This window comes from Phyllostomus hastatus, unplaced genomic scaffold (assembly GCF_019186645.2).
Source record: "Phyllostomus hastatus isolate PE091 unplaced genomic scaffold, TTU_PhHast_1.1 phas_scaffold_78, whole genome shotgun sequence".
NCBI lineage: Eukaryota > Metazoa > Chordata > Mammalia > Chiroptera > Phyllostomidae > Phyllostomus > Phyllostomus hastatus.
Window position 1 is genome coordinate 3,546,789 of NW_025334041.1, and position 20,681 is coordinate 3,567,469.

Below are 20,681 nucleotides of genomic sequence, written 5' to 3' on the forward strand. Positions count from 1 at the left end.
GGAGGCACCTTCCCGAGCCCCTCTGGGCTTCAGCGCGTTCACCTGTTGAGGGAGTAGGCCGGACTCGACGAGGCCCCAGGGCCCGCTTGCTGCAGGGCCGTGTGACCCACACTCGGCATTTCCCGGCCAGCCATGGGAGAGAAAGTCTTGCTGGGGGACACGGGGTGGGTGTAAAGGAATCTGGGTGTGCCCTGTGTGGCTCTGTCTTCCACGTGCTCCTTTTTTTTTTTATTTTGGAAAAACAGTTTCCACCAAATTGTACTGGCTCTTAGTCACGATGCTGGTCCCCGTTCAGAAGACCCTGTTTGTAAATAGAATGAAAGTGGGAGGAAGTTAACTTATCGAAACGCCAGTAACCAGGGAGCAGGCCGCAGGATCCTTTCCCAGGGTCAGGAAAGGCGGGGCCCGGGAGGAAAGGAAGGAGAAACAGGACTGTGACCAAACCCTGACTCCGTTTGGACTCCGGCAGTTCCAGCCTGCGCTTCGGGCATCTCTGTGGCTGAGTGAGCTGGTAGATAACACGGCGACGCGGGAACGCGAGCAGCGGAGCGTGTTTAGATGGTCCTCGAAGTCAAGCATTTCCTGCGCTCTCTGTTTTCTCTGAATTTCTTGGACTCTTTATTGAAAAATGACATGCCGCACACAGAGGGCGCAGGGGTCCCATTCCCCGCGGTGTTGGTCTCCTTACTGGAGAGCGCTCAGGGGGAAGCGGGTCCGGGCCATTCTTTCACGTGTCAAACTAGAGCCGGTTGCCCTACAAGGACTCGTCGGCACGTGGACCGTGGACGGCTGTGAGTGAGGAGTGTGTTCAGTCTCCGGCTGTCCAGCAAAGTGCTGAGTGGCGCAGCCACGCCCTCCGGGGAAGGGAAGCCTGCGGCGGGGGGGGGGGGACGGTGGTCGTCCACCCACCTGTTCCCTGGAGGGGCTGGGGAAAGAAGTTTTCTGTCCTGGGAGCCTCAGGCAGGAGTCCCAGAGTGGTCCCTGGGTCCGTTCCCTCGCGCTCCTCTGCTGCCCTTTGACCTTCCCTCACGGAGGGTGTGGGACCGAGCATTCGTTCCTCCCTCCTCCCTCACTCCCCAGAGCAGTTTTGGGCAAAACTTGACCCACCCCCCATCCCCCCAGGGGCATCCACCTGCCCGCTTCCTGTTCACCCCATTTCTTTCTCGTCTTTGCAAAGCACCGCTCTGCTCCTGCTCTGCGAGCCTGCAGACCTCCGACAGCAGGAGGTCGTCCTCAGGATTTCCCCGGGAACTGACAAGGCGGACACAGCTAAAACTCCCTCCACACCGCCGGGGTCCAGGAAGCCCGCAGCCCAGTGGTCGGGGCTGTAGGGGAGGGAAGTGCTTGCTCCCCGGCCCCGCAGCCCAGGAAGGTTCTGGAGCCCACACCTGCTTCGGAGCCTCTGTAGCTGGAGGTGGCCTTTACCAACGGATTGCGCGGTGGTGTGAGCCAGCTGCCCTGCACAGCTTTGCTTCCTTTTGCCACAAGGCTGATGCCGTGTGAATTCCCAGATGTAAATTCTCAAAGACGGAAGCTCGCTGATCCTGTCCACACTGAGAGGTTCATAGATGAGCTGCCCGCCAGCCAGTCCGTAGATGAGCTGTCCGTAGGTCAGGGGCCGACCAGTGAGCAGCCAGGTGTGGCTCTGGGGGAGGAGATGGTCAGAGACTAGACTGTGTCACCACCACCCCGCCCCCCCAGAAGGCAATGTGGGCAGGCCCCTCCCCTTAGGGGAGGTCTGTGGAAGGCAGAGGCCGTGACTGTGTGTGGTTTTGTGCCCTCTTGCCGTTGCTAGGTAATTTTCCCTCAGCAGCACTGACCCCCTGGAAGGTTATGTCTTATATTGCAGCCCAGTGTTTTCCCTTGGGAGGGGAAGGGGAGTGGGGCCTGGACCCCTCAGCACCCCTGGGGCCGGGCTGGGCTGCTCAGGCTGCCGTAACAGCATCCCGCAGACGGGCAGCTGAAACAACAGGCGTTGGCTTCTCACCGGTCCAGGGGCTGGAAGTCCATGACCAACGTGCCAGCAAATCTGGTGTCCGGTGAGGGCCTGCTTGTGCTGGCTTGCAGGGGACCATGTCATCACTGTCCTCACGTGGCCTTTCCTCTGGGCTCACATGAGAGGGAGAAATCCCTGATGTCTCTGTCACTTCTTATGACACCAGTCCTGTGGGGTCTGGGCCCCACCCTTAGGTCTCACCCTGCCCTATCACCTCCTTACGGTCCCTCTTCCCAGATACCGTCGTAGGGGTTGGGTTTCTGTGCATAACTTGTCGGAGGACACAGAGGCGTCCCCCCGGGGAGACCTGGGTATTTAGAAAACAAATGGTTGTTAAGCTTCTCAAGCAGAATCATAATTGATGGAAATTTAGAGACTATTTTGGTATCTGAACCACGATTTCTGCGTTTGAGAAGGCCACGGTCCCCTCCTCTCCTGAAGAACAAGCACCCCTCGGGCGGCCGGGGCAGCGCGTGGCTGGCGCAGGCGCTGACTCCATCACTTCTGTTTGCAACACCTCCGCTGCGGTTCCGGCGAGGGCGGCGGACTTGGGGAGTCAGGAACATGCGCAGACGAGAGGAAGGGCGGAGGACTTGGGGAGTCGGGAACATGCGCAGACGAGAGGAAGGGCGGCGTGGGCTGGGGGGTGCAGGAAACCTCCCGCGTTAGATGGAGCTACCGCGCCAGAGGGATGCGGAGGAGGAGCCTGGAAGTCGAGGGTCGCCTCGCAGAGAGCCGGTGTCGGGGCCTCGCTCTGCAGGGCCTGACAGAGGCGTCAGGACACCCGTGGGCTGCCCGCGGGTGGTTAAGGAGATGAGTGAAATGGTCTAGTAGTGAGAGCCGCGGCGCAGCATGCTCGCCCTGGGGAGGAGTCAAGGCCGCGGAGGGAGTCGGGCGGTCCCTCTGTGTTTCCTCTGGATGGAACTGCCCTCGGAAATGTCTCAGCACAGGGAGCCACATGTTGGCCGCCGTGAAACCTGGCACAGGGACTGCACCATTTCTCCCCACTGACAGTGCCGGTCCCCCGCCCCCTAATTTGCCCGCCTCTCATCATCTCCTGTCTCTCCGCCCCCCGCCTCCCCGGGTGCCCAGCCTGGTCACAGGGACACCCCAACCACGGCCATAAATGGTACCACGTAAGACACAGGTGGGAAAGCCCGGTGGCTGCTGTGTCCCAGTCCAGGTGACTAGTAAACAGTAACGATGGTTACGCAGCCCCTGAAGGTGACTGTTTGTGCAAACTTTGCCATTTGTGTTGCAGACAGCTGGGCCTGGACCTGGTGCCCCGGAAGGAGTACGCCATGGTGGACCCGGAGGACGTCAGTGTCACCGAGCTCTACCGCCTGGTAGGTACGGGCGGCGCTGGCTCCGCCTCCCCGTGATTCCGCGGTTTCCACGGCCCGCTCCGTGCTTTTGCCGGGCCAGTGAGGTGCTCGCAGGCCGTGCACGTTCGTCTGCTGTGACTCAGGACAAGGCGGTGACTAGCTGTATCTAGTCCTGGCTCCTCGCTGTGCAGCCTATTCCCCAACCAGATGCCAGAGTGTGCCTCCCCGGCCTCCAGCTGGGGCCGGCCCTCCCACACCCCAGTTGGCTTTCAGTGCTGAGGCCTGGGACTAACCGGAAACACTGGAGCATATTGCCCAGCCCAGTGTCCCCCAACTTCTTGTTTCTTCTAAAAACCAAGAAGTAGTGAGGCCTTCAACGTGGACTACTCCAGTTACTTTCTAGGCATCTGGGTCCTCACATGTGGTCCAAGCTGCCTTGTATCCTCAACACTTGTGTAGCATAGACCCGATTCTCCACTGGACCAAAGCTCTCTAGAAACCAGAAATCAGAGAAGAAAATGGTTGGGGGGAGGGGCTTTCAAAAGCCACACCCCCAGGTGCGATTCTAGTTACTGCTGTGGCTTTTGTTTAAAAAAACAAGGTTTTCAACTATAATATATACACAAAAAGGATATATAACCATCGGAATGTACTTCTCTGGAGAGAGTAGAGATGACTTTTTTTCCTTTGTATTGTTTAAATACATTCCAAATTTCTACAAGAGACATTTTGTGACCAAAAAATAAATATGAAAATACAACCCTGGTTATGTGAATGGTGTTTATCCTAAGCTGTTATAAGTTTTAAAAGGTATTTTTTCAAGTTTTTAATGTTATTTTTCCCACCACCATTTAGTCCCCTCAGACTCCCACCCCACCCCACAGTCACCACGCTGTCGTCCGTGTCCCTGAGTCCTCTGTCCTTTTTGTTCAGACCCTCCACCTCCCAGCCTCCCCCTCACCACTAGCTGTCATCTGCTCTCCATCCATGAGTCTGCCTCTGTTTTGCTTATTAGTTCAGTTTGTGCGTTAGATTCCACCTATGAGTGAGATCACATGGTGTTTGTCTTTCTCTGACTGGCTTACTTCACTTGGCATAACGTTCTCCAGGTCCATCCGCACTGTCGCAAAGGGTAAAACTTTCTCCTTTTACATGGCTGAGTAGTAGTCCATCGTGTCCATGTCCCATGGTTGTTTTGTCCGCTCATCTCATGGACACCCGGGCTGCTTCCCCATCTTCACGGCTGTGGCTGTAAATAACGCTGCAGTGGACACAGGGGTGCGCCTGACCGCAGTGTCCCCAGAAGGGGCACCTGTGGTAAATACCAGGCTCCTTCGCAGAGGACCCTGCCTCCGGGGGTGTCGCTTTCCCAGCCTGCGGTGTCTGCAGGGGGACATCCTTGACCTAGACTTGGTGTATCTGAGACGTGCTGGGAACAGTCATCCGGAAGTTCGAGAGGACTGGTGTCTGATTGGAGAAGGCTGTTCTTAATTCCCCTTTCAGTTTTCCCTTGACCATTGATCTGTTTGGATTATCTCTGTGTCCTTATACCAGTTGAAATAAATTATGTTTTTGGAGAGGGTTTCCTTTACATTGAACTTCCTAGAGTGACAGTTCATGCTTGAGTTTACGGCTGCTGGGCCGAAGGTCTCGTGCGGACTGAGAGCACAGTTCACGGTCAGCTGGAGGGAGGCAGGGAAGGAGGGAGCAGTAGAATAAGAGTGTTCCAAGTTAAAGCCCTCACTGCCTCTTCGTTTTTATAATAAATCAAGTCCGTGTAATTTAGCTGTCAGTCATAGCCTCTAAGGGGCCATTGTTTTGAGTGTTATATTTTGTCTCTCACTGTTTTTTCTTTTTAAATCCCTCAGTCTGAAGTTTCTTTAGAGCGGGCACTGCATCTTACATTTCTCCCATTACACCCGAGACCACCGGTACAGTGCTCTGCACTCAATAAGCAGTCAGCCTTTCTGAGGTCATTACAGGGTCATGAACAGACCGTGGCTGTAGACCAAGCAACGGGATGTGACTTCCACCCCTTCTGTTTGCCCGCTCTGTGGTCTTGGACTTACTGCTTCATCTCTCAGAGCCTCAGTTTCTTCATCTGTTCATTGGGGTTGTAATTCTTACCATGGTTTTTAAAATGAAGATTAAATAAGAGACGCAGGTAGAAAGCATTGCCTTGACATGATGTTTGCAGAGTGCTTAAGCATTCACTTGATTTTCATTGTTTTCTCATATTTAGTTTATCCTTATTAGATAGGCAAGATGTCCAGGATAATGCATACCTTCTATGATAAAGCTTAAGATTAGATTTGGCTGTGTTTCATGAAATGAATAATAAATCTTGGACATGATAGGAATTTGGTTCCCTCTCACAATATGCAATTCTAGAGGCAACAAGTTCTGGGCTTGTTTGTGGTGTCCTGGTGTCCAAGTGAATGCACACTCTTATCTTCCTGCTGTGCAGTGCATGGCTTCCGTCAGGAACACTTCAAAGTACAAAGTAGCTGCAAGAACACTAGCCATTGCATCTGCTCTCCCGCAGGAAGGAGGAGAAAGCTTCCTCTCAGTTGGTTCAGCCCCTTCAATGAGCCTTCCTGCCAGTTCCGCACAGCATTAGCTCTTCCATCTCATTGGCGGCAGCACAGTCACGTCCTTGTGTTTAGGTGAGGGTGTCAAACATCTGATTCAACAATGGGCAGCATCTGACACAGGTGCATTGCATGTTCCCTGGTCTGGTTTCGTGCGCCAGCCATTTTATCTCCGTGCCTTTTGTGTCATGGCGCCTGTGGAACAGAGAATTGACTTCCTCTCTCAACATTTCCCATTTGTCAGTGGTGGCCGCTGGGGGTGCCACATGGACAGGGCAGGATGTCATCCGGGCTGTGATTGATGGGCAGTGACTATGATCGGTGTTTTTGTGTGTTGTAGCCCAGCTCCTCATCCACAGCCTCCATTTCACAGGCGAGGGAAGCAGAACGCTGTGATTTCCCACCAACACGGAGTCTCCCCCGAGTCGTGGTTGTGTTTCTGCAGCCAAGGAAACAGCCCCAGGAAAACCCAGGGGACTCCATTCGGAGGGGCCTGTTCGCTCCCCCGAGGCAGCTCCGGGGGCCCGTCCCACCCTGGCCCGGGGCTCTCAGGTCGTGCGTACGTGACTCTGGGTCTGCTTCTCTGGGCCACCTCGGAGTGAGGGACAACACTGACCTCCCAGGTTCCCAGGGAGTGGTGGCCGGCGCCTCCCCCTACCGGCCCCTTGTTCCAGTTTTGGCGGTTGACCGTCCCCCGAGGCTCGGGGACCGTGGCCTGGAGCCAGCGGCCCCTACAGAGGATGCTGCCGCTTCTCTCTTTCACTGCATCTTCTCTGTGTCACTTTATTTTTTTAACATTTTTTTATTGTTGTTCGAGTACAGTTTTCTGCCTTTTATCCCCTTCTCTGTACCTCTTCCAAACACAGGTGTTAGCATCCCACTACGTCCATATTGCATCATTAAAAAAAAACCAAAACTCTTGTTTAGGCTTTTGACCGCCTGGTTAGCAGATCTTTCTCGCCTAATTGTGCGCAGCTAAGCAGCGAGAAGCGCCAAACCCCACGGTGCTGGCATATGTCCTCCTGGAAGGTTGGGCTCCCTGCCAGCCGGGCCCCGGTTTCGCTGCGAACAACGGGATCCTCAGCAGCTGGATTCTCTGGCCGTTTGCAGACGGAGGGTCTGCGTAGGAACCTTTTGTGGCTTTATGAGATCACACTACCTGCTTGTTTTGTGGTCCTTAGAGGGTAGACCAGGGCTTCTCCAACAGAGGCAATTCCCCCTGCCCTTCCCCAAGGTGTCTGGAGACAGCTGGGATGGGGTGGGGTGGGGGTGGGGAGAGGTGCTTCGGGCGCTTCTGGTGGGTGGGGGCCAGATGCCGCTGATCATCCTCCACAGCCCAGGGCCTCCCCGGAGCAGAGAAACAGCAGCCCGACAGTCACTGCTAGTGCCGAAGTCGAAAAGTGTGATGTCGAAGTCTCACCAAGTAATGAATGCATTAGATGAGGTGACACATTTGCGCCACTTACCCCTTCGGAATGAATCTGTTTGTGTCCCTAATCGGCACTCTAGCTGAGCTGTAGGTACGTTTTGAGTCACCGGTAGGTGGCTTTGCAACCATAAATTATTTCAGAGATGGGCTTTTGTCTGTCCGCTGCAGCTCCCAAATTACAGCTCACGCAGCGTGAGCGTGCCTTTTGAGTTGTGTTATGGTAGCGGTATTTTCACAGATATTTTTCGTAGCTCCCCAAAGTAGTGAATTTACCAAGAGGTAAACAAGTCATCATCCCTCCTTAAGTCCAAACCCTCCCCAGACCTGGAAGAAGGGAGGGTGAGGGCAGAGTGTGGCCGTGGGGGGCCCCGAGTTCACGTGCACGCAGAGACCAGCCGTCCCAAGGTGCTGCTCGTCACACAGAAGAGACGACAGCCCGCTTTCTTTCAGCTGTGAGTTGCATCTCTGCATATGATTTGCAACCAACTGCCCATTCAAGTCACCCAGGGAGCTTTTCAAAGTGCCACCGTCTGCAGCCCCGTCCCCTAGAAACCCTCATTCAAGCATTCTGGGATCGGACCAGGTATAAGGATTTGTGAAGGGCCCCCCTGGTGACGGCGCATGCGTTGAGGCTGGAAGCTGTGATCTAGGTGTGGTGGGAGCTTTGCAGGAGGAACGGAGCTGGCGTTTCCCTCGGTTTTCCGTGAAGGGCAGGACTGATCTGGGAACCTGGCAGTGAGTCAAGACCAGACACCTGGCTGACGTCCGTTCCTTTCCTCAAGTTTTAAAAATAGGCCCCTGGCTCCAGCCTTCAGGAGTCATTCATGTCTCCACCGTAGTTTGTGCCGTGCTACCCCAACCTTCGCGTAAATCAGGAAGCTGGCAATTTCAGGGGGGAAAGCTTATTTGTGAGTCAAAGAGATGTGGTTTTCCCCTGGCTGGCATAGCTCTGGATTGAGCGCAGGCTGCGAACCAAAGCATCGCAGGTTCGATTCCCAGTCAAGGCACATGCCTGGTTTGTAGGCCACAGCCCCCAGCAACTGCACATTGATGTTTCTCTCTCTCTCTCTCTCCCTCCCTTCCCTCTCTAAAAATAAATAAATAAAATCTTAAAAAAAACTGTTTAAAAAAAAAGAGATGTGGTTTTGTGACTGCTGATGCCACCTCTGCCCTGGTGGAAAGAATTTAAAAGCACAACACAGAGCAACCTTCGTAGAAAACAGGGCAGAACTGTGCCTCTTCCTAGAGTGAGAAACCACCCCCCCCACCCCGGAACTTCTTTCTAGCCATGATGACCAACACATCCCAGAAGGCCGAGGTCCACTTTAGAAGAAAGTGTACTTTTTCTGGACTATACTTGCAGAGAGACGCCTGTGGCGCACTGTGGATAGACAGTAATGATAGATGCGTTTGGCCAGTTGTATTGCTTTAACCATTTACTCTTGGGGCAGTTCAGAGGAAAAGGTGAAAGCAGGAAACATTCCGGTGATTCTATGCTGTTGCATTCCCAACTAAGTTTCGTTTAAACTTAGTTTAAATGTGTACATTTAGATGACGCGTTTCTGCCTTGAGATACTTACTGGCCAGCCAGTCGGCAGTTACCGCAGATGCTTGGAAGCATGGAAAGGTGGCTCATGTAGAAATGGGTTATAAAACTCAAACGCAAGGAAAGGACGTGACTCCTTCACCGTAGAGTTAAAACCCCAGAACTGTCTTTTTTATTTGCCAAGTGATTCAGAGAGAGAGCCCTTTGAGTCGTCTGTGTTCTAAGAGCAAAACTTCTCCGCATCTTTTGCACCTGTCGTGTTAACACACACGCCTTTGTGTGTGAGCCTAGCACAAAGCGGCGAGTAAGTGGTTAGAAACACTTTCCACCGTGATGTTTCCATTGTGTTTTACAAAATACTGGTCTGCGGCGGGTCAGGGGGAGAAGCACCTGGTTGCAAGCAGTTTGAGAAGCGCTGTCCTGTGGTTCGGGGTCCCCGCCCCCACGGAGCTCCGGGCTGAAGTGGCGCCACCCCAGGGCGCCTTCCAGGAGTGTCCAGACACAGGGCAGACCCCACTCCCCCCGACGGAGTGTCGTGCGAGCGTCACCTGGAGCTAGTTCTCCCCGCCACCCGCGCATGGCACCCACGGTCTAATGTTCGGGTGAGTGGCAGCATTGTTGAGGTCCACCCCCGCTGGCCGTCTGCCCCTGGTTTTCCTCGCCAGCGCCCTCCCAGTTCTTGGCGCGTGCTAGACCCTTCACAAACGCGGGGTCAGTGAGTGGGCAGCCCCACGGTCTCCTCCCTTCCGGCCCTGCCTCCCAGGGGCAGCCCAGGAAACTGGCCGTGTTGAGGACAGAAATGACAGGCGGCCCGATGGGCAGAAACACCGTTCCTGCCGTTAGACACCTCAGTGGAGCCCGCAGGTCCGTGTCCACAGAACCCCCAGGAAGTTACAAACGTTTTCTGGGTCTGGTACTTGGATATTGTTTCGAAAGCCTGCCTCAGAAAACTACCGTGATTGTGCGATGTGGTACACTTGAAAAGAACTTACGAGCAATTGTGAAGTCTGAGCTACATTGTGTAGCTACTACCGTCAGGGAAATGGCAGTCAGATATATGGGAAGTTAGTCTGGCTTTTTTAGAGATGACCAATAATTTGTTCTCGCCCTGGGCGTGAGCGGGGGAGCAGGTGAGTCCTTTGAACTTCATGCTGGAATCTACTCAGTGCATTGGCACCCTTTGAACGTGAAATTAAAAAAACCAAATTCTGAATGCAAGATTCCTCGATGGTTTGCCAGCTTGATAGATTCTGATTTCAGAAGTTGGATGAAAATTTGGAATGTGATATCTAACTAGATACCAAGTCCATAGGAAAAAAAATTGCAGACGGTCTTCAGCTTATAAAGGTTCGACTTAAGACTTCTGGACTTTACCATGTGCACATGGAGAGCAGTGCACATTCGGTGGAACCCATGCTGCAGATTTTGACTGTTTTTTTTAAAGATTTTATTTATTTACTTTTAGAGAGGGAAGGGAGGGAGAAAGAGTGAGAGAGAGAGAGAGAGAGAAACATCCATGTGCGGTTGCTGGGGGCCGTGGCCTGCAACCCAGGCATGTATCCTGACTGGGAATCGAACCTGCGACGCTTTGGTTTGCAGCCCGCGCTCAATCCACTGAGCTACGCCAGCCAGGGCTCAGATTTTGACTTTTGATCTTCTCCTGGGCTGGCCCAGGTGGTGCGTCGTCTCTCATGATGCGGGGCAGCGGCGGGCACAGCGCCCTTGAGCTCCGCGATCTCGAGGGCCGGCCACCGACGCCCTGCAGCGCCCTCTGTTGCCCGAGTTTTGTGGACAGTGTGTTTGCATTTTCGCCTCCCACGGCGCCCATCTGTGTCTCCTGCTCCTGGGGAGAGGAAGAGGAAGGCGACGGCTCTTGAGGTGAAACTCAAAAGAGTGGCCCAGGGGAGGCCAATGTATTTGTTCCGAGCACACGCACGGTGGGCAGGGCTGAGCTTGACATTCCACAGGTTACACTTGGCCGATGCGTCCTTCACTGGGCATGCTTCCCGCTCACGATGAATGTATTGGAGGTGACCCCATGGAAGGCTGAGGGGTGCACCTGGGTAGCGTGGGACGTCACGGGCACACCACGGCTCACGAGTTGGTCCGGTCCCATGGTCTGCTCACTGACCCCGTTTCCGTTGGGGGGTGTCGTGCAGATGGAGCACCGGCATCGGAAGAAGGACGCGCCGGCGCAGGCCAGCAGCCACCACCTGTTCGTGCAGATGAAGAGCCTCATGTGCTCCAACCTGGGCGAGGAGCTCGAGGTCATCTTCTCGCTCTTCGACAGCAAGGAGAACCGGCCCATCAGGTACCCACACGGGGGCTGCGGCTGGCTCGCGGGCCTGGCGGGCGTGGGCGTGGGCGTGGGCCATCGACAGGCTTCAGAGAGGGGCGTCGTGCCCGCGTGGAGGTCTCCCGGGAGGCGCCGGGGCCCCGGCCGGAGCTGGCAGGTGGGGAGGAAGGGAGAAAAGGGTGCATGTACACAACTGGGGTGTAGGGCTGGGGTTGTCGGGGTTTCTCGTACAGAGAACGCAAAACACTTTACGTTCTGGGCTACGGATGTCTCCTCCGGCCTGCATTTCAAAGGGTCCGCCGCGCTGTCTGGTGGGAGAACGCGTCCCAGCGTTTACGCGGCGCGTGGGCCTCCTAATCCTCCCCGTGGGGGTGTGTGTCAGCTAATTGGCAGCAGGCTGGGAGTCACTCGGGCCGGTGGAAATCACAGGGCTCACTGGCCAACCGATCCTTTGCTTCCTGCTGCATTCCAAAGCCTCGTTAACTCACATTACACATCCGTTCCGGGGCTAACCCGAGACCGCTCCTCATTCTCCGCAGGGAATGTGGCTCCTGGGACCGGCGTGCGCCCGAGGCCGCGGAGCTCCGTGCAGGGCTGCCGCGCGCCCCGCCGTGGGCTCGCGCTTTTATCTGAGACACTGGCAGCCGGGGCCTTCTGGGAAAGGTGCCCTCCCGGTGATCGGGCACAGGAGTCTTATCCTGGCGACTTAATTAAATTCAGTTTCTGCTGGGGCCTTATTCACAGACTTTCCTGGGGTCATGTGTTTTTCTACCATCCTACAGCTGAACTCTCCATGTTGCTTGAAATGGTTTATTTCTCTATAAATTTCATGTTGCCTTATAATTACTTTCTTTTGAGTATATGCTTTCAGTTCTGTCGCTAAAGAAATCGTGACTAGTGCTATGTTATTGGTGAGGCACCAACAGTTTTTAATGTGTGCTCACCCCTAACTGTGGAACGTGTCTGAGCTTCTCCCCCTCCCCAAGGTGCCACGTGTCTCCCTTCCCCTCGCACAGGCGCCGCTACCTGGGGTGTACGTGCCCGGGCTGCGGAGTCAGCGGGCCTGGGTTCGAATCCTGCCTTGGCCATTCTGTAGCTGGGCCAGTCCATTTTCTCTTGTGGCTATTAACTTGTCTGCCAAATGAGGATAATTATAGCACTTTCCTCGTGGGGTGGTTGGAGCATCGATGAGAGAATACCTCCACGTCACAGGGTCATGGCGGACACAGGCCGGGACCAGTCAGTCTACCTCAGCTATCGGGGTGACGGCGTTTTAAACCCCTAAACAGGAACTACCCTTGAACGTAGCCAGAAGTGGCATGTGGTGTTTGGTCTTGGATTCTTAAAGAAACGGTGTACTCCCAGGCACTATTGTCGCTGTTCAGGTACACGCTGGTACAGGTACGCAAGGTGGGGAGGGGCATGCTGATGCAGTGCCATCAGGGAGGTGACGTGCTTTACAGCATTTCAGCCACAGAACAAAGGAGACGAAAAGCAAAGACAGAACAAATATGATCACATTTCCTGCTTGTGGACTCCAGGGTTATGTGTGTGGGCTCTCGGTTTTACTTTCATGATACAGTCTGAATGGCTAATGAATTAGCTGCTTAACATTGATGGATGTCGCCCATAAAAATGCATGTGGGCCACAAAGAGATTAGGACAGGCATTTTTCAAATCTCTTTAAAGAAGACTGGTCTATTAGTCCGGTAGGCACTCACCCTACAGATGGCCTGGCGCCCACACCACCTAGGGTGACCCCGCTGGGCCCCTGTGAACTGGCCGTGGTGTTTTTGATGATGTACTTACTGGGCAGAACCGAAGAGGAATGTTTCCCTGATGGTCTAGGACATTCAGTATTACAAGAGCAAATATTACAATTTAGCCTTTACGGCGTAAGCTCTGACTCACAGCAAAGCAGGAGGCGGGGAGAAGATGGGTGATCTGTGGGCGGGAACACCTGAGGTGCCCAAGCAGAGCCCTGCGCCTCCGCCAGGACCTCCGTCCCAGGGACTCTGAGTCAGTGCAGGTCCACCCCCCTCAAGGCAGAGGCAGCTGTCCCCTTACTGAAGGGTGTGCTCCCTCCTCCTGCCCTGCCCCCGCCCTCTCATCGCACAGGGGCGTCAGGATAGTGGCCTCGGGTCCACAGCACCAGGCCCCGGGGCACGTGTGAGGAGTCACCTCTGAAGCAGAGGAAGGGGCTGGGCAAGGGAGACGAGCACAGCGGCATGGGCGTAACCGTTGTCGCGGAGGAGAGGCTGGGCGTGCGGCCAGACCTCCTGTAAGTGACGCAGGGGACCAGGTCGTCTGCTGCTGGAGAGCAAAAGGCAGACGGGAGGGAGTTCGGTGCGGAGAGGGAGGACACAGGGGACACAGGCTGTGGACTCTGAGCCAAGTGAGTCCGGGACAAGTAATGCACTTGCTGAGTGTTTGGGGGCCCCGCCGGCGGGGAGAGGCCCGTGGAACTGGAGGGAGCCCGGCTCTGCAGATGCTCTTGCTCAGGACGCGGGGTCGGAAGCAGGAGGCGGGCGGTGCTGGAGGCTGAGTGCTCCCTGTTGGGAAAGGGAGCGGACAGGAGCCTGGTGCAACGGCGAGGAAGTTCACAGGCACGGCGACCGTGGCTTCCGTAGGTCTCTGCAGAGGCTGGTGTCATCCAACGGCCTTTTCATTTGTTAAAGGACCTTAAAGAACTCATGTTTCTTACTGGACCTTTTTCCCAAGAGCTTACAGAAGGCAGCTGTCGGAGGGGAGAGTTACTCAGCCCAGGCTGGGGAAAGTGCTGGTACTTGGGTGTGTATATCGTAGTTCGTCACTCATTGTGATTGTGTAGTGCTCTGGGCGCCGTGCTAGCATTTCTCATTTCGTGCGTCACTGGCAGTGTATGGTGGTGTCATCACCCATGTTCGGCACCCTTTCCCGATGGCTTTCCACGTTGAAAGGGAGTGGGCATGGGGCTCTTTTTCATGGCGTCACGTTGCATCACTGACTCAAAGTTGTAGCTGCTCCCAGCAAAGCCGGGCTGCTGGGAGAGCCGGGCTGGCCACGTCTGCGGGACAGGCACAGGCACAGCCACAGCCACGCGGGCGCTCGGAGATTCTCCCCGGATCTCAGCCATACCACCCGTCCATGGGGCCCAGAGCGCTTCCGGCTCTGCCTGGCCGAGCAGGGGTCGCCGTGGGTGTCTCTACGTCAGCCACCCCCAGTGACCTTCCCTCACGTCCTTTTCAGCCCCCTCTTCTCCATTAGATTCTGCCGGCAGGTGCCTGAAAGCTGAGATCGTGGTCACTTGGAAGTTAATTACATTTCTCGGTTTATTCCCCCTTAGTCACACTTCTGTGTCACACAGCAAAACAGCAGATAATTGCTTTAGAGATGTGGTGGTGTCGTTAATGGGAGGGAGCTGAAGAAATGGCCCAGGAGGAAGGTCCAAATTAAAACAAAAACAAGCAAGAAATAACTTTATTCACAGGGAGAGCACCCAGGGTGGAAGCGAATCCAGCCTTTTTCTCTGTCATTTGAAGAGCCAAGTAGTTCCAATTATTTTTGAAATTGTAAATTACTGCCTTATTATAATAATAAGTGGCTGGGAATTTCTCATGGCAGAAAATGCAAACTCCCAGAGTAAATGTATTCAGAACTGGCTTTATTTTCCCTTGTAGCTCCAAGCTCTCATGCAGGCCACTTGTCCCTTTTTTATTTAAACAGTGAGCGGTGCTGTGTTTTAGAATGTGACCAGTAGGCTCTTCTGCCTCCATTCCTGCATCTTAGAAGACAGCCAGATTGGTATTCTTTCCGCCGGGATTCTGGTCACCTCTGCCTCCTCCTCTCTTGTGTCTGGGGCCTGCAGGGCATTCCGGTTAATTTCGTTTTCCCAAATTCCCTACAGAACACATCACAGCCACACGGACCAACCACCCGCAAGGAGTTCTCTGGCCTTCAGTGCCTTCACGCAGGAAGATGAGTCAACATTGACAGAGGGGTGGTTGGCGGTACACCCCTCATTAGCTCCTTTTCCAAAAATAAAGCTCGACCCTCTCACCACCCCCCGTGTCCCCAGCACCTTTCAGAGCAGAGCGCTTGACCCAGAGGATGCTGGGAGCCCGTCCTCGTTGCAGAGACGAGGCACTGGAGAGCAAGTTACTGCCTTAATCTCTCCTCTCCTGCTGCCCGTCTGTCCGGGGGGATGTGCTTCCTGATAAGCGAGAGAAGCGGGGGGCCCAGTGCCCACCGGGATCGCTTACGGAGCCGCGGCCCGTGGCCCGCGTTCCTCAGAACCGTGCCCTCAGCCCTGTCTCTGGGGGAGTGCCTTTCGCAGAAACCGTCACGCTCAACAAAAAGTCGATGGAAGCGGGCGGATAAATACAGAGCATTTCCTCCCCCCAGCTCTTTCCGTGCAGGGGTTTGGCCTGCACGTTCAATAGACCGCATCTCCTCTTCATTTCCGCCGAACGTCATTGATTTCTCGCTCTCGCTGTGGAATCATTGATGTTCGTTCAGTCCGCAAACAGCGACTGCTCCCTGCAGGGACCGGCCCCGCCCGACCTGGGCGCTGGGGACACATCGGGGAATAAAACGGGGGGGAGGGGGGAGGACGCCTGCCCCCCCAGGACTTCCCTTCGACTAGTTCAATCCCATTCGGCTTCAAGTCAAAAGGCGTTGTTAGAGGTTAGACTTCGATACCACCTCTCTGTACGGTGACCAGCAGGCTGTTCTCATTTCACAGGCATACTGGCGGTGTGTGGGGCAACGCTGCCTGAACTTCCCAGGCCTAAAGCTCCCTCCGACCCAGTGAAAACCGTAGTCTTGCACCGAAAACACTGGACCTGTTCTTAGACACATTCACATTTGCACATCAGCTTAGAGACTTTGTGGCTTCCTGGTTAGGAAAAGGATTTGCCCTTGCGTAAGTCCATGTGTCTTCTAGGTAATACATACTATTTAATGATGATTTAATTTTTATTTTTTAAAGTTGTGATAAAAATAACCTTCAGTAGGCTGTTGGAAGGGAAATTGGATGTTGACTGTCTTCTTTTTTTAAAAAACAACTTTTTGAGATAATAAATGCACGATTTACCGCTCTTACTGTTTTTGCAGGGCTTGAATCACATAGGTCTTCATTATTTAGTCTGTTTTCCTTTAAGGTTTCTCTGCCTTTGCAGACAACTCCGTGCTTCAACCCAGAGCACTAGCAGTGACCCCACGTTTGCTTTCCTGTGGTCATGCCTCATCGCAGACACTGTCCCCAGCCCAGAGGCACGGTTAGGAAGGTCGGGACAATTGCTCTGGAGAGATCAGAGTGACCCCCCCACACACACACACACACAAAGAGGCAGCAGCGTCAGCAGTCATCAGATGACGGAAATTCCCAGAAGAATGAGACTGTTGGCCCGGCGCCCCGCCATGTGTACGCAGATCTGAGTTCGCGCGGAGGGGTCCTGTCATCGCCTGTTTTTGTGGCTGCTCCGAGCGGCTCATTTCCCAGGGAAGTTCGTAAGTGAGTTCTCTGGAGGGAGATGCAAGCAAGTGTTTTTCTGAGTTGTTCGGTTACACAGTGTGGGTGTTTCTAAGGATCGTAGTTGACTTCAGCATTGGGGGTCCTAGGGTCCCGGGTCTCTTCTGCACGTAGTTTTATTACTGTTTTCCTCAAGTCCGCAGCCCGGTCGGATCAGGCGTCTGCTCTGGGGTTAACGAGCGCGGGCCGTGCGAAACAGCAGGCCGCCTTCATGTCACTCATCTATCGCCTCAGAAAGCGCTGCATCCCTCTTCTCACTGAGCTTTACCTCCCTCCAGAGCGTTCAGATCCAGGCACCTTCAGGCTCAGAAGAGAAAAATAAGTGTTTTTAAGTCATGCTAAGTAGTGAGAAGGAACCAGTCTGGTGTTGGCGACAGAGTCGCCTATGGCTTAAACAGTGATCTCTGGTTGTACTGTGGAATGCAAACTGAGTGCTTTGCTGCCCCGACAAAGCCATCCCGAGAGCTGGTTACTTGGTTATCCCACTGTTTGTCAAAGGCGCCTGGGCGTGGACGGACGCAGTTTAACAAGGACACTCGGTGTCTGTCTGCTGCTCAGGCAAACGGCTGAGGAGCCCTGTGCGTCTCCAGGACCCTCCTCTTCCCCTTCCTCTGGAGTCGCAGGGGCTCCCGCCCCTCCCCTGCCCCATCCACTGCTGTTGCTTCAGGGTTAACATTATGAGGCACCTGAACAGCCTTATTGAAGAAGACTTGTGCTCGAGGGGTTGCTTTCACGGATGCCAAGGAAGACTCTGTCACCTGTCTGTCACGTGGTTGAGAGTGGATGGGGTGAAGTTAGACGGGGTGACGGTCTGAGGTGCTGGTTGCCTGTTGGCTGGCACGCAGCACTGTCATGAAAGACAGCCGGCACTTCTGGCTTCTCAGACCTGGGCACGGCGGTCAAACCAGCAGTCCTTAAACACGCCTGGGCCTTTAAATGTAGGGAGGGGGTCCCTCCTGACCCGGGACGTCGGAACCTCCGGGGTCGGGCGCAGGCTTTGTGCGGCTGCCAGGAGAATGCTGGACAGCCCGGGCTGGGAGCCCCCGGGTGAGAAGCCAGGGTCCTGTTCTGTTCACCATAGAGCGTGTCTTTCATCTTTGTCCATGCTGCAATGAGCCCACGCCCCGGGGCAGCAGCCAGCTCAGGGCAGGCAGCTCCCTCCCACCCCCCCATTTCCCGAGAGCATCTGGCCCGGACCAGGGTTGCACCAGCTCCTGGGGGTGTTACGGCAACCATTTATCGTGCTGTGTGAGAGGTCCCACTTTGAGTCGTCCTTGGCCACGGGCTCCAGGAGGGAGCGCAGTCGCTGTTCCGCGCAGATTGTCGGAGGCACCCTGTACGATCAGCCGATCAGAAAGCATTCCAGAGAATGCAGCAGGGACATGTAGATCCCCTGACTCTGTATCTGTTGCCTTTCTGGTGGCGGCCCCAGAGCCGTTCTTTCACCTCGTCTCCCCGGGCCCTGTCCATCCCTGGCCCCCGTCTGCTCCGGGCCGCTGCGGCGTCTCCCTTTGCCCTCCGCTCGGGGCGGGTTGTCAAGTATGAGCCCGAGAGAGCTGGGCAGCGCAGCTGCTGTTCCAGTGAGTTCAGCGGACGGTGCCCCCGTACGACCCCGAGTTTGCCGTCTCTGGTTGCTGGTGCTTTTGGAGACCGTGGATTTATGTCAGTGACTCAGCTGTCCAGAGTGGTTTTAGAAGCGCTCTTTGTCGTCTTCCGTGGGCGGATCACCCTCCTAACCTCTGGCACCACCTGTCCCGGCCCAGGATCCTGCCACCCAGTCGTCGGTCTGGGGAAAAGCACACGCTGTGCGGCTCTCACATACATCGGGTCGCTGGACAGTTCTTCTTCTCCCGAGAGGAGAGCTGTAGGGTGACGACCAAGAATCCACATAGAGAGGTGCAAACAGCCCTTTGTCCTTGACCCTCCGAATTGCTCTTGGGAGGCAACAGCTTCTGCTAGGAACGCTCAGCGGGAGAGCCGCTGGACGTGATCCCTCAGCAGGCTGGGGGACCGTCCCACACCTGTCCCCAGCCTCCAGGACCCGAGGGAGGGCTTTTCCCACGGCGGAGCGGCAGTCCCTGAGGCGGGGCGGCAGGGGGAGCTGGGAGCGCCCTGTCCTGCTGCGACGTGGGGGAGAGATTTCGAGAGTCTTCGGGTCCCCACCCTGCCTCCCACGTTGTTTTCGTCGCTGGTTAGAACTTGTCCGCCAAACTGTGCCCCTGACACCCCGTTCCCCGTGGGATGCCGTTGTCGGGACGCCAGCGAGACGGCGCCGGAGCTGAGCCCTGGGCTCCGGCAGGCTCGTGGCTTTGGTTTTTTCTTGTTTCTTTCGGTGTCAGTAGTTTTAAATTTTATTTTATTTTATTTTTTAAAGATTTTATTTATTTATTTTTAGAGAGGGAAGGGAGGGAGGGGGATAGAGAGAGAAAGAGAGAGCCACATCAATGTGCAGTTGCTGGGGGTCATGGCCTGCAACCCAGGCATGTGCTCTGACTGGGAATCGAACCTGCGATGCTTTGGTTCATAGCCCGCACTCAATCCACTGAGCTACGCCAGCCAGGGCTTAAAATTTTATTTTATTGAAAATACACTAAAAACGCCTTGGTTCACACGGATGCTCAGTCTTGCTCGTTGTCCGTTTTCTGAGTTCTCTGTTCTTTCCCGGACAGCAGAGCATTATGGGCAAGAGCCGAGGCTCTGGGCTCCCACTCTGGCTGCTAATGTCCTGGCTACATCCTGGCCTGACAGTGCCACGGCCAGCTTACCTAGAGCCTCCAGGCCGCGGCTTCCTCCCACGTGAAGTGGGTGGGGGTGACGTGGCTCCTCCTGCCGAGGGTGCGTGTGAGAATCTAACGAGAAGATCCGTGGAAAGTGCGTGTCCCAGTGCGTGTCCCAGTGCCTGGCGTGGGACGTATATTTACTCCGACAGTTTTTCCCCAGGGACAATGCTGGCCATGCTTATTTACATTCTTATGTCATTATGTGGGTTTCCTCCCATCTTTGTTAAAGGGAGACGGGTTATAAACAATAATTGCAATCTGCTATTCTTCTTTGTTTCTAAATAAATGATCTGCCATCGCTGATTTATAACATAAGGATTTATAATGGAATTACACAGAATTCAGGTGGACACTAAATTTCTCCGGCTGGGAAGTCTCCAGTGGGGGAAGCTGGCATCATGTCGGGAAGTCAGATGATTTTTCTCTGCTGGGAATGATACCGACTCTCATTTCTCAGTGTTTCTAGACGTGTCCTGGTTGCTTACTCATTCTTCGACACTGAGGAAGGAGGCCACCTTCTCACCGGGAAGCATTGCGTCATCGGAGATTTCTCTGTTGCTACGTGTTTGCTCTAATAAAGATACAAAACGTGCGGGGAGCCAGGTTCCTCGGCACCGTCTGGGATCTTGGGGTGCCGCGAAGCTCATGGGGCGCCTCCGTGTCTGGTGGAGACCCCACGGCCTGAAGTGTCTCCTTGGAGAATGTCATGCATTTCTCTCACGTAAAGTGAAGGACATTATGGGCCAGAGAGGGGAAGCTGGGAAGGCGTTAGAGCTTGCCGATTATTTGCGTTTTGTTCTGTTTTGTCCCGAGGATTGCGTTCGTTCGGTCTCGTCCAGCGCTCAGGCAGGCCCAGGTCACAGCCGGCAGCTGCGGGGGTGGGGGTCGGCAGGCCTAGGCCTGGGCCTGGGCTCCGGGGAGCACAGGGAAATGAGGAAACACACGCACAGCTTTCCAGGTGGGGCGAGAGAGTGCCGCTGATGTAAGAATGGGCGTGTGCACCTGTTACACGAGGACACTTTTTGACGTCACAAAAACTAGTTTTGTTTTTCGAGGCCACCCTTTGGACTTACAACTGAGAGTCACACACACGCCTGTGTGTGTGGCCACAGATGGTTGAGAGAGTTTTAGATGTGTCAACAATAAAATATCGTTGACTCATTCAGTGTCTCCCCAGCCTTGAAGGCAGACAGTCCGGTGCTCCCC

General features: G+C 54.8%; 1 protein-coding gene across 3 annotated transcripts in view; it reads left to right on the forward strand.

The window, feature by feature from the left end:
• DOCK4 (dedicator of cytokinesis 4) overlaps positions 1 to 20,681 on the forward strand; it is a 277,427-nt gene that overhangs the window by 133,057 nt on the left and 123,689 nt on the right. For all 3 annotated transcript variants that reach the window (XM_045827550.1, XM_045827552.1, XM_045827551.1), the window contains exons 7-8: positions 3,258 to 3,342; positions 11,047 to 11,198. In XM_045827550.1, the coding sequence (XP_045683506.1) occupies positions 3,258 to 3,342; positions 11,047 to 11,198 (237 nt within the window). The remainder of the gene's footprint in view (positions 1 to 3,257; positions 3,343 to 11,046; positions 11,199 to 20,681) is intronic.